This window comes from Arabidopsis lyrata (assembly GCF_000004255.2).
Source record: "Arabidopsis lyrata subsp. lyrata unplaced genomic scaffold ARALYscaffold_3, whole genome shotgun sequence".
In the NCBI taxonomy this organism is placed as follows: domain Eukaryota; kingdom Viridiplantae; phylum Streptophyta; class Magnoliopsida; order Brassicales; family Brassicaceae; genus Arabidopsis; species Arabidopsis lyrata.
The window spans coordinates 1,973,152-1,986,451 of NW_003302553.1; the positions used below are offsets into that span (position 1 = coordinate 1,973,152).

Here is a 13,300-nt window from a genome sequence, read left to right on the forward strand (position 1 = left end):
AAATTTTAGAAAGAAATGAATTGAGACAAATTTATCTAAATAAAATTAGTGTTTTGTAGTCATGGACTTAAAATTTTAATAGTTAGAAGAAAAAACTATTTCTGAAATAAATTAGACAATAAAACTACAAAGACTATAGGTGAATTCACTTATATAAACGATATACGTAAATTCAATTGTGACTTCAATTGTCGTATTTTAAAAGCTATAAGACTATCGAAATGAAAATGATGCATATTTTAAAATTAAAAAACTTACAGAAAATCTTGATTATTTTTATGTCACAGTTATATAGTATAATACAACACTGTAATTTAAAAAACTTGTTTTATTCAATAAAAAATTAGAGATGGGTTCTAACGTAAATTCAATTTAAAAAATAAAACACAAAAATCATATATATTTATATGATTATTAATTTATGATATTATTGTGACCATATAGTTATATAGGAATTCTCAAAAATTATTATCTTATTATCTTATCGATTTTTTTTCAAATTTTACATTGGTCCGACTTGGGACCAGACAATTTTATTATTTGATAGTATTTATTAATTTATAGAGGTTCTACTGTATATATATACGACAAACTAGTCTCTATGAAAATCAACATACCGAATAGAGTATATATATATACACAAGTTCAGCCACAAGTTTGTTCTGAAACCATGGCAAGTTTCATTTTTCCTCTGCTTGCTCCAAAAATTTGAATAATACAATATCCTCTACAGTTTCATGGTGATATCTGGATGTGACCTTGTGGAGATTTGATTTATGTTCCATCTCAGACCCTTCTGGTTATTTTAGAACTCACTACCAGACATCCTGGAGCATCCGATTCAACTCTACCGTATTGCAGCAGAAAACAGCTATGAACTTCATAACCAGTCTACATGTTTTCCTGAAGATTCAGATTGTTTCTTCTTTGGCTTCTGATACCGATTGTTCTCATATTGAGCTTTGACAATGAGAGCATAGAGAAACTCTGCTTCCGCGGAACAATCATAAGGTTTGTCCACAACGCTGGACTTAGGGCGATAAGTGAGTATTCACAATCACAGATAATTTCTCAAGGAGGGTAGGGAGAAGCCTATACCTGTCAAGTAACTCTTCTAGAATAATTCTCTGTGATGGTGTGACATAATGTATGCAATTTTTCGGACACTGATTAACTGCAGATTGTACACGGTAATCTTCACCATGCCCTGGTCATATACACAGCGGATATATTATTAGAAGAGACAGAGCAATGTAAAAGGCAAATATGGAGGAAGTAAACCATCCAGACCTTGGGACATTGCTCGAGCTGTTCCAGATGAATCACACGAGAAGACATGAGAAGCTGTTTTAAAGCATGGGTACGAACATCCTGCAGTGTGAGAGAGACAAGTATACAACTCAACAGAATTTTTTTAAAACTTCTCTACAGACGATGTTCAAGAAGAAATGGAGCAACTAAAAGAGCTAACTTCAAAGAAAAGGAAGCGAGTTTGGTACTTTTTCCAACACAGAGGATTTCATTCACAAACACGTCAAGTGCCTCACACTCTGGATGGTCAAAAGGATCCAAGCATTCTCTGGTATGCAATTCACAGAGAAAAATACATTACTTGGTTGTTTTGGATAGAAATTGTGTTAATAGATTTTGCTGAAAAATGTATTATGAGTATACCCTTCAATTATCTCTGACCGGCTATAGTTTGTTAACATCTGCAAAGAAAAATACTATTGAGCTACTGTAAGTTCTAACCAAATCTGCTCACATAGTGTTGAACAAGGTTTAGTAACCTCATATGCCTGGATTATGCGACGGATCATAATATCAGAGTTGCTTCCCTCTTTGTTTACATCAGGATGGTATTGTTTCACCTTTTCAAAGCACAAAGTAGTCAACAAGACTGATACATATGAAAAATCCAAAACTTACGCAACGAGGAGGGGAAGAAAAAAAGACAAGTCAAACTGTGTAAAGAACAACTCAGAACCCATTTATAAATCGTATCAAAAGAAATTACTTAGCGGAAAGAAAAGTACAGATTAGTGATTCTTGGATGCATACTTTGGCACGAAAAGCTGCCTTTAGCTCGAAAGATGAGCAGCTTGGCTCCACGCCAAGTATAGAGTACGGTGAAGAGCTGGAGAGTGGATCCTCTCTGCTTTTCTCTCTGCAACTGGGAATGAATCGTTGAGAAGTAGAATTTCTTGTACTGGAGAAGAAAGAGATTTTAGGTACAGAAGCAAATACACGAAGACAGTCCATTGTATCTCTTACCTTCTCTTTCCCTAAATTTGTCCCCCTTTGAGGCGTTAACCAATGACCAGACAAATGTCCATATATTAAGAAGTAAGATAAAGAGACAAAACAGTAAAGCCTCTCTTTCAGTTAGAGAGGGTCTTCAACTAATAAAATCAAACTTTACAACACGCCATGGATATTCTCTACTCTTGTATGTACACATTCATGTAGAGAGAATATGTGAGCCTGAACAAGCAGGTAGAGCACTCAAATAAGTTACAGAGTTTGGATGGACCAATACTCTACGCATCAAACTAAACAATCTTAGACGATCATCATGTAACTCATTCTCTATCAGACCCGAAACCACAGCTGTCCAAGTGATGACATACATTCCTATGTGCCATCTCCCGGAAACCGAACATCCACATTTGAAATAAGATGTGGTCAGTTTGTTCCCCACGGAAGAAGCATCCTTTGTCATAACCACTTATAATTGCTAAAGCGTGAATCATCATCGTGGTCACCAAAGAGAACTCTGGCGTATCACACACTGATAACACAGTCGTCAAGGTCGCTTGATCAAACCCACCTGAGCCAAGCATTCGTTTAAGCAAAATAATATCTCTCACGGGCATTTCGTCGAACAAGTTAAACGCAATCAACTAACAACAAAGACAAGAGCGTGTCGATGTTTTAAATTGTATAGATTTTGTGAATGCCTTAAAAAGAGACAATTCGGAAAAGGCCCAACAAGATAGGCCCATTTTAAAAATCTAAGGTAGTCGTAGACGAGACGAAGAACAGAACACTCGAAGAGCAACAAGAAACCCTAATCCTCCGATAATGATGAGATTTGTGAGACCCGTCACTGCGCAGGTAATGGAAATCGACCGATCGTAAAAATTCTGTGTTTTATTGTTTCTTTGTTCTTGAATCGATTTAAATCTGCACCAAAAAAATTGCAGTTTTATCGCCGAGGGAAATCATTTGGGTGTCGCGATTTCTCTGCCGCGCGTAATCATCAGGAAGGTATCTCTCTTTGTCACCAAGTCAAAGGTTTTCACTTATTTCTTGTATAGAATGTCCTTCTGAAAACGTCTTTGCTTTTTTCAGATGATGTTATTGAAAAGGCCAAGAAGATGGGAAATGTGGATCTAGCGCTCTTCGTGTTGTACGATTTTTGTCGCCATAGTGTCGGACTCGCTGTGGGATCTGGTGCTGGTAAGTAATGCTTGAGAGATTTACTTCATTTCCTCAATTTTTTTTTGTTTTGCTTTCAGCTGAGACAACTTGCCCTCTCGTCATTTCTTTTTCTCAGCCTATCTTTTGATTGGCACCAATTCAGGAGAGGCTGCAGAAATCGAAGAGGTAAAGCAAGCTCTCTCCTCAACTGAAATTGTGTTTCACGATTGGAGGAAGGGGGCAACTCTTTTTTTACCATGTTAATGTGTTTCAGGAGTGGATGGAGAAGCAGCAGCTGCTAAAGAGGAATGAAGAACTCTTGGAGAAGTGCATGGGATATTATGGAATAACATCTGCCAAACGACCCCAATCTTCATAACTCTTCAGCTACGAAATATTTATCTGCTGAAACTTTTGTAAAATCTCTCTACCTATGTCTATCTTCATAACTCTAATATTGTATGCTGACTGCCTCTACCTATCACTCTGAGGATAGGTTTGAGTTTCTGGAAATCTTTTAGTTATATACTTGAGAATTTCCCTAAACGGTTTTAGTTTGTTTGTTGCATTAGCTTTGAAAGTTGTAGTATGCATTTGGAAGGGTTTGTTTTCGCACTCTTTTAAGACTCGGGATCACTTTGAGGGTTGTTTCTTTGTTACATTCTTTGGTTATGTCTACCCTTATCTTTAGATGAATGATGGAAATGGGATTTGTTAATACCAATTAGAGCTTCCATTTGGTTGACAATCTTTTTCGTGGTTTTGCTATGTTGATCCGATTTATACTTGTTTGAGCGAATGAAATTGAAATTCTGCAGTTAGATATACGGTTGCTTCCGTCCATGAAAACGTTTCTTTTCAAGTTAAGTACGTGGTTCACGTAGAATGGCCAATATGTGTATAGTCAAGTTTACACTCTTAAGCAGAAGATTTTGTTAAGCCGGTCAATGTCCTTATGTTGTGTATAAATTAATTCTTCCAAAGCTGGCTATACATATATTTTCATAGGATGGTTATGCGCATTGGTTTAGCCTCTTGGTGTTCGAGGTAGATTAGCTCGGTGATGTTTTCATGAATGGTTATAAACGAGTTCAGGAATCTGACATCCCTTACTACTGCTTACTAAATTGCATTCGCTTGTGTTACCAAAAACATCATCGAAAGCAGAATGTTGCAGAAAGTTAGATGGGGGCGTTGTTCATTCATTCACGGCGACGGCGTCTTCAGCGTAACTAGCGTTCGTACCAGAAAAAGAAAAAACTAGCGTTTCGTATTTAGAAAAGAAATCGGGACGAGTTCGAAGAAAATACCCAACAATAAAGGCCCATCTAATACAGGCCCATATTGAATATCCTAGGCCCAGAGTCCGAGATAAAGGAAAGGAGGAAACAAAAAAAAACATTCGGTCGAGAGAAGAAGAGCAAACAAACCCTAATTTCGAGATCGACGAGCCAAGCACCAGAGAGAAGGGATGTTGAATCGGATTTTCAGGGTAATCGAGATTATTCTTCACATGAACTCTTCTGCTTTGTCTGGTTTAGCCTTTATTTTTGGTGTTTGATAGATCTGTTTTGCTCGATATCGAAAAATTGCAGAGCCGTAGCTACCTCGAACATGCCTACTGCTCTGGCGGACCTGGCCTAACAGCCTTGATCGGATACTTTGGGTACATTTTCTTGGGTAATGTGGATCTGTGTTTCTCATTTAATCAAAAACAGTGGAAAAAAAAGTTTTGACATTTTCGTTTTCGTTTACTTCACAGATATTTGCACTAATTGCTGCTTTGCTTTGTTACCACAGAAGTTCTAGAAGGTAATCGAAACGACAAGAAATTACGGGAAGTATACAAAGAATTCAATCGCAGGGAAAAACTTTTTTATGAAGAAAACAAAGAGGTATTAAATATTCATATTCTGATTCCAACAAGGGCATTCTTTTCTTTTCGAATTGTATCATCATCGTATTTCCCTCATGTTTCAGATTATCGAGCTACTCGAGGAAGCTCATGCTAACCGCAGACACTGGTGAACTTCAAGTGCCCATCGTGTTGTGTTTTGGCAAGTTTGCTCAACTTTAATATGTTTTTATGCTGGTTTGTGCTTTGAGGGGAAAAAAAACTTGTCTTGTTAATGATTCCTCATATTTGAGCATTTTAGCTTGTGTATCCGACAAGACTTCGTCTTTATCCTTTCATCCTTTGTTTCTGCTCTAGACCTTTTACTAGACTATAAATTGATTCTCGCCAAACTGAAAAGGCTTATTCCTCCGGTATATTTGAACTCTTAACTACCATAAGTTTTTTGTGATAACCCAACAAGATGCTGAATAATTTAGAAGCTTTTCAAGCATTGGTAAGCCAAAGATGTCTTATATTTTCATGTACCAACCAACGCCATGTTTTTTTAATAGATTAAAATGTAATCTTGAAGTTTAACGAAGACATTATTCAACAATTTAAGATAGAGATTCGGCAAGATTTTTTTTCTTTTTTTTTTCGATTTCTTTACAGAGGAGGCCTTCCTCGGGCGCAAAGTACAATTTTTTTTTGTTTCCATGAACTTAAGAGACAAAAAGAATTGTGGAAATTTTAGAGAACCGGCAAGAGATTTAGACGCTAGGAAGTTGGTATCTTTTTGTAAAATACAGGATAAATATCACATTTCTGTTTGTAATTTATACACACAAGCAGATAAAAGGAGCAGCTTCTGGTTCTAATCCTCAAGGATCAAGTCTAAGTTTGCAAAACACTTGGTGGGTTTGATCATGGTTTGGCTAACGGTCTTGTGTTGTTCCAGAGCCACTGCTGAGTAGTAGAAGAACCTTCCATTCATGGTAAAACCTGTCAAGGAAATATTACCCGGTTCAAACAACTGCTGCTGTAGATCTATTACACTAAGAGGATAATCAAAGCCATGTTTCTATGTGTTGATATGCTTTGCTTTGAAGGCACATGCAAGCCTTTTGTCTTAGACTCGATCTACTTAGCTTTTGGATAAGGTAAGTCAAAGTAGTTTTGTGGACTAACCTTATCCCAGACTTCCGCGTGGTAAAAGTATTAAGCCAGTCAACCTCAGTATCAGATAGCAAAGAAGCATCAACAATTTTTGTCTGCATGGTTTGGTGAGTGAGCCAGAAGAATTGAGGGTTAGATCAGAGGCGAATGATTTTTATAAGTTGATAAGTCACTCCGTACCTGAATGGGGAAAAATATGTAAGCTTCTCAAATCCAAGGAGGTATGTAGCACCACCAAAGCGGTTTGGTGTTTCTGCATCTCTCACATGAAGGAGATTCTGCAAAAGCAGACCACACAATTGTTACCTAATCTTCTATTTCTTATAAAGACTGTCGTGGACAGGTGACCAAGTTGTACCTCAATTCGGATCCCAAATGCATGGCCTTCATAATATCCCGCAGGAGTAGTTTGAGGAAAGGAAAGCATATCACTCACTGAGTGTGTATTGACTATGTGTCGAGAAGCAAGTTCCAGCAACAAGGATGTCAATAACCATACCAGAGGGATTGGCAGTATATCCGCTGGAGTTCTTCATTTGGATTAGGGAAATATCATAAAAGCAATGAGTTTCTTTACCCCAAGTGAGAGTTCTTCATTCCCTGTAGCTCGGCATCATTTTTAATGGCCTTTGCCCACGAAATAGGAGATTGCATGTCAATACCAGAGGGATTGGCAGTATATCCGCTGGAGCTATCAGTAAACTTCGTCTTAGCTTTTTCTTCACTTTCAGAATTCCTTGAAAATATCTTTGACATGCAGATTTGTAGCTACTAATGATAGCTACGTTGAGGGTTGATGGATCCATCAAGAGCTGAGCTCCGCGTGCTGCCAGACTGAGAAACTCAAAGTGAGGTAGATTCTTTTTTCTGAAGCTTATAAATGGACATGGACAATCAAGTTCCTATTCCTTGAAGAATGGAATCGTAAGGTCTAAGTTCAGTCCCTGCGTTTTTCAAATGATCTTTCACCTCCGCCGTTACGTTAGAATTATCTAAAAAGGAGTTGGGCTTGGTCAACCTCTACAATCACATATGCATACATTACAGGTGAATGTGGAACATCGCTCCCTCTCTGCAATCACAAAAGGCACAATACAACATCAATACATTGGGACCTAAGTGAAGTATAAGCTGAAACAGTGGCACAAAGCTAACTGGTTCAAATGTAAGATGCTAATCTAGAGTATTACCAGATTAAGCACCCAAGCAATCTCATCAAGCATGGATATTACAATGGGAGATGCAATTTTGAGGCCACATCTAAACCAGCATACTTCAAGTCATGTATCCTTATTCGTTTGCTTGGAGGCTTTGGCCTTGTACAGTGTAAATCTTGTGGATGAGATATGGAAGGACACAAGTAAACCAACTCATGATTCTTCTTCGCTATAACCTCCTTCAATTCCTCAGCAGCATCGGCGTAAAAAAAGAACTGCTCCCTTCATGAATTGCAAAGTATAGTAAATACAAACCACAAACTACAATATTGAAGCTATCTAAGAATAAATACCAGATGAAATACTAAGGACAAAAGGAGACACAATTTAGAAGGTTTGATAGTAGCTTACAGGGTCAATACCAACTCTTCCACCAGGAGCCAAAACATCAGAACAGTACAGATTAGTGATTCTTGGATGCATACTTTGGCACGAAAAGCCGCCTTTAGCTCGGAAGATGAGCAGCTTGGCTCTATGCCGAGTATAGAGTAAGGTGAAGAGCTGGAGAGTGGATCCTCTCTGCTATTCTCTCTGCAACTGGGGATGAATCCCTGAGAAGTTGAGTATCTTGAATTGGAGAAGAAAGAGATTTTAGGTACCGAAGCAAATACACGAAGACATTCCTTTGCTGAATCTCTTACCTTCTCTCTCCCTAAGTTTCTCACATTGAGGCGTTAACCGATGACCAGACAAATCTCCATTTATTAAGATAAAGAGACAAAACAGTAAAGCCTCTGTCTCAGCTATAGGGGTCTTCAACTACCAGAAATTTTGGTATGTATATTCATGTAGAGAGAAGGCGTTAAGGAACTAAGACAATTGTGCCATTTCTGCCATCTCCTGTATAACAGAGAATAAACCTCTTATCAGGTCTGTAACCTTCATCTACCATAACCGGAAACAATTCAGACAGAACATCATATATAGCCTCTTCTTGTGGATGCATTTTGTCCTCAACCACAAAGCAGTGTGTTTTATGCTCAATTTCAATCCAACTTATGCCTGTTCCTTTAGTCACTCCCATTGCTTTCATTCTCTTGATAGTCTTCGCCCTTTCCTTCCATTTTTCTCTGGATGAGTATATGTTAGCCATCAAGATATGAGCAGCTGAGCTATCAGGTGCAGTTTGAAGCAACTGTTCAGCTGCATATTTCCCTATTTCTGTATCACCATGGAAACTACAAGCTCCAAGCAAGGCCTGCCACATTTTACAGTCAGGTTTCACGGGCAATGAGTCTATAAAGCTCTTTGCTTCTTTCATAAGACCAGCTCGACCCAACATGTCAATAATACAGGTATAATGCTCTGTCCTAGGCTTGATTCCATAGACATCTTTCATATCGTTTAAGAGTTCTCGGCCTTTATCGATTAACCCTGCATGGCTACAAGCATGAAGTAGTGATAGAAAGGTAACATCTGTAGGCTTCACGTCTTGCATAATCATTTCTTCATATAGTTTCAAGGCAGCTAATCCGTGACCATGGCAAGCAAATGCTGCAATCATCGAGTTCCATGAAACATAGTTCCTTTTGGGCATTCGTCGAGAGACAGTTTGTTAATGAGTCCATTGTTGACAAAGGTGTTACCGGAGAATTTTCATTTGATAACTAAAGAATGCAGTTGCTTGCCTAGACCCAAAGAGTTTATCGACAAACGAAACTCCAAGAACAGCTGAAACTACATTTGCATCAATCTCTACACCAGCTTGAAGCATTCTAATGAAGAACTGTATAGCTTCTTCCTCTGACCCATTTTGTGCTAAACCAACTAATATCAATGTCATCGAAACTTCATCAACTTCTTCGGTGGACTCGAAAATCTTCCACGCATCTTCAATGCTTCCACATTTAGAGTACATATCCATTAGCGCACTCTCAATGCACAATTCCACAAAAGAGCATGAATCAGTTTTCCTTCCATTATCCTCTGTGAGCCTGAAAATCGGTTCCCGGGATTTTCGTTCTTCTCGGGTGTTTTAGGGCCATCCTCTTCTTGTGACATTGTTAATCTCCTGGAATTTCTACTCTTCTTTGGTGCTATGGATTCTACAATGTCTCTTGTGACTGACTTGTGAGGCTTGTAAGATTTTAGTTACAGTCTCTCCTAGTAGCATTGCGGGGAGTGACATTTTCCTCCAATCTCCTACATTACACAAAAAAGATTACATATTGCACAATCTGCAGGAACTGAAACTAACTTGGTGAAACAAGGAACTTTTGATCCAATAATCTAATGAAAATTATACAAGATTACCAAACACAATCAATTATCCTTTACAGCTTCTAGTGTGACCAATTAATATAGTTATTGCTTGTGAGTATGTGTGAAAATCAGAGAGAGATTGTACCTGGTGAGGAAGCTGGAAACCTCCCTACTGGAGATTTCTTATTAGTAGCATTCTTGATCCTACAACAATATGTAACAAGGGAGAAATTAAAACCCGAATGAGAAGCTTCTGAATTTGAGAGAACACCAGTGTTTCTACAAGTGAAGTTTGGTTTTTGTCTCTTTCTGAGTTTACCTAAAAGTTTCTTGCTTGCATCTAAGACTAGTCTTCAAGTAAATTCTAGTACTTGGAGGGCTAAGGTTCACACCAGAGACAAATTTGGTTCCTCCTGCAATTGTGAGGCGTCTCTTTACTGTTCTTGATGCTGGATATCTCATTTCTGGCGATGACCGGAGACATTGTTCTACTGAACTTGGCTTGTTGTGTAGCGGTGCCGGAAATAAACAGAGGGTTCGGAAAAAGAACCGCCTTTTGAACCCAAGGTTTGTGCTTTGGTGAAACCCTGTTAGCCAAATGCCGAAAACTATTCTCACCATTTCCCTTTCCCTGAACCTTCCCTGCTATTTTCTGTGGAGACACGGTTGTGAACGCAATTCTTGAGCGTGCCCTTTGTTGAGATGGAGGAGAATCTGATTCTGAACGTCTGTTCTGCTTTTCTTTCTTCCTTCTCGCTTTGAAATTGCTACTGACAGTTTCAGGTTGGTTCGGTTCCCGGGCTTTTCGTTCTGTCTCGGGTGTTTTAGGGCCATCGTCTTCTTGTGACATTGTTAATCTCCTGGACTTTCTACTCTTCTTTGGTGCTATGGCTTCTACAATGTCTCTGGTGACCTGTGAGGCTTGTAAGATTTCATTTACAGTCTCTCCTAGTAGCATTGCTGGGAGTGACATTTTCCTCCAATCTCCTACATTACACAAACAAAAATTACACATTACACAATCTGCAGGAACTAAAACTAACTTGGTGAAACAAGGAGCTATCATACTTATTGCTTGTGAGTATGTGTGAGGATCAGAGAGAGATTGTACCTGGTGAGGAAGCTGGAAACTTCCCTACTGGAGATTTCTTATTAGTAGCACTCTTGATCCTACAACAATATGTAACAAGGGAGAAATTAAAACCCGAATGAGAAGCTTCTGAATTTGAGATAACACCAAAGTTTCTACAAGTGAAGTTTGGTTTTTGTCTCTTTCTGAGTTTACCTTAAAGTTTCTTGCTTGCATCTAAGACTAGTCCTCAAGTAAGTTCTAGTACTTCGAGGGCTAAGGTTCACACCGGAGACAACTTTGGTTCCTCCTGCAATTGTGTACTGTAACTCTTGCAGTCTTTCCATACATTTGTCAACCTTCACAAATCAAACCAAATTGACAATAATCAGCTATACAACGCTCTCTAATGTCAGATCCCAAATTCTAATTCAATCCCTAATTCAGAAACTAGCATAAGATCCTCTTGAATTCCAACAAGAACACATCAATTGTAATGAAAACCCAATTAACTTATAGAATAATCCATTAATAGAAAGATCTTTTTAAACTTGGGGCCAGAAAATGGACAATTATTTAATTTGCAGTGGGTTCAGTCACTAAGTAAAGCTTCAAACATAGTGGGAAGGAGCCTAAGAACTGGAGCGTTTGCAAATTCTGGTAATGAAAATAAAATTACTTTATTATGCTAATCTTGTATTAAATTGGACAAAATACCTTGTTGATTGTTTCCTTGAGAAGATCTGAGTTGAGAGGAGGCACCACCATCGCCACTTTCCTCTGCTTTTGTGGGGTTCTTGCAACCATCTTCTATATATTTTTTCTCTAAATTCCCACTCAATTAACCCAAAACCTCTCTCTGGCCTCACAATTGAAAACTGGGTTTTGAAGATAAAAGCTCATTAGTCAAACCACCCATAAGATCCTCACAACAGCTTCAAGAAACCCAGATCTCTCTAGAATGTCTTTTTAGGTCACGGACACGAACAGAAACGCGAATCCTAAATTCAAATGGGGGAACTGAGAGAAAGAGAGAGGATAAAGGGGTTTCGTAACGCAATACATGGTTTGCTATTCGGCGAAAACAAAACTAATTAGACTGGTTGACATCATCCCATAAATTTTGAATTGGGCTAAATGTGCACCAAGATTGTTGATAAGGGATAATAACCATGTGTATGAGCGGACGCAGACTGTACAAGGGTACAAGGGTACAAGAGTGAGAATTGTGTCTCATGCTAGATTTATAATTTTGTTTTTGTATTAAGTATTCTAACTCTTAGATGTTGTTTGTTCCCTTTTGGTCTTGTGTCTATTTGGTGAATGTTTGAACGTAAAAGTCAAACAGGCACGTGAACTGAGACAAAGAGAGCGGATCTTTCTATACTATTTAATTTTTTTCCCAACGGTCTACTACACTTACACATAAGTCGTAACAACTATCTTTGTGTGTGTGAGCCAATTCTAGTTTTTAATCTTCAAACTAAATATATGAATGTAGTGGCATGTGAGACTACATCAGCCGTTATTGAGTGTTTAACTATTAAAAAAATAAATAGAATACCACTTTTTATCAATAAATAGATGTCAGTACTCTATTATTATTATTTTGGCTCTAATCTAGATTTGATCATTTGAAAACTAACTACTTTAAAAAAAGAAATTCTCTAAAATAATATAGGTTTTAAAGACTCGTTATTGTTGCATTGAGAGTATATTTTGTTATTTCTTAGACTTCGTAAAAAAATTTGCTAAAAAAGATGTCAATACTACTATTTTTTTTTTTGCTCTAATCTGGATTGATCATTTGGAAAAATCCTACTTTTTTAACCAAGAAAACTCCCAATTTTATGAAAATATTTTACTTATTTCAACTTTTGTTATTATGATCGGCTACAAATTCTTTACTCTAGAACATGGGGAGTATACAAATAATGTAACTCTTGCAAACAATAGATTTTCAATTCTAGATTAGTTGACTTCATCCCATAAATTGTGAATTGGACAAAATGTGCACCAAGATTGTTGAGACATGTGTCTCATGGAGTCATGCTAAATTAGGGCCTCACAATATTTTGTTTATTTTCTTTGGTAATTAGGGTTCACTTTAAAATTCTGTCACTTTTTAAAAAATCATTTTTATGGGTGTTTTCTTAAACCAATAATATAATATATAGTGGTATCAACTTTAAAAGTTTAAACTTTGTTAATAAATGTTGGGCCTCATTTTATTTTCTATTCTAAGCCAACAAATATCATAGTCATAGAAACAATTCATCAATTTCTTATGTATACTCAAATATTTAAATGCCAAATTATCTCTTAAACCTACAATACAAATCTTGTCCTAAAGTATCTAGATATAATGAAAGTGAG

At 37.5% G+C, this 13,300-nt stretch overlaps 3 protein-coding genes and 1 pseudogene across 3 annotated transcripts; 1 reads left to right on the plus strand and 3 right to left on the minus strand.

Annotated features, from left to right (window-relative positions):
• Positions 1-581: 581 nt before the first annotated feature.
• Positions 582-2,468, minus strand: LOC9320570. The gene is made up of 7 exons (XM_021032453.1): positions 2,062-2,468; positions 1,791-1,871; positions 1,675-1,712; positions 1,500-1,579; positions 1,291-1,371; positions 1,099-1,207; positions 582-1,025 (listed from the first exon to the last, which is right to left on the minus strand). The coding sequence occupies exons 1-7, from the start codon at positions 2,260-2,262 to the stop codon at positions 881-883; spliced, it is 735 nt and encodes a 244-aa protein (XP_020888112.1). The 5' UTR covers positions 2,263-2,468; the 3' UTR covers positions 582-880.
• Positions 2,469-3,008: 540 nt separating this feature from the next.
• LOC9320571 lies at positions 3,009-4,047 on the plus strand. Its single transcript, XM_002882362.2, has 5 exons — positions 3,009-3,117; positions 3,207-3,270; positions 3,355-3,462; positions 3,560-3,609; positions 3,698-4,047. Exons 1-5 carry the CDS (start codon positions 3,085-3,087, stop codon positions 3,800-3,802), a joined length of 360 nt encoding a protein of 119 aa, XP_002882408.1. The 5' UTR covers positions 3,009-3,084; the 3' UTR covers positions 3,803-4,047.
• A 4,366-nt stretch (positions 4,048-8,413) lies between these two features.
• LOC9320572 lies at positions 8,414-9,666 on the minus strand (annotated as a pseudogene).
• LOC110224133 (probable microtubule-binding protein TANGLED) lies at positions 8,456-12,121 on the minus strand. The gene is made up of 6 exons (XM_021032452.1): positions 11,642-12,121; positions 11,141-11,283; positions 10,967-11,025; positions 10,175-10,842; positions 10,001-10,059; positions 8,456-9,795 (listed from the first exon to the last, which is right to left on the minus strand). The coding sequence occupies exons 1-4, from the start codon at positions 11,729-11,731 to the stop codon at positions 10,235-10,237; spliced, it is 900 nt and encodes a 299-aa protein (XP_020888111.1). The 5' UTR covers positions 11,732-12,121; the 3' UTR covers positions 8,456-9,795; positions 10,001-10,059; positions 10,175-10,234.
• Positions 12,122-13,300: the final 1,179 nt, after the last annotated feature.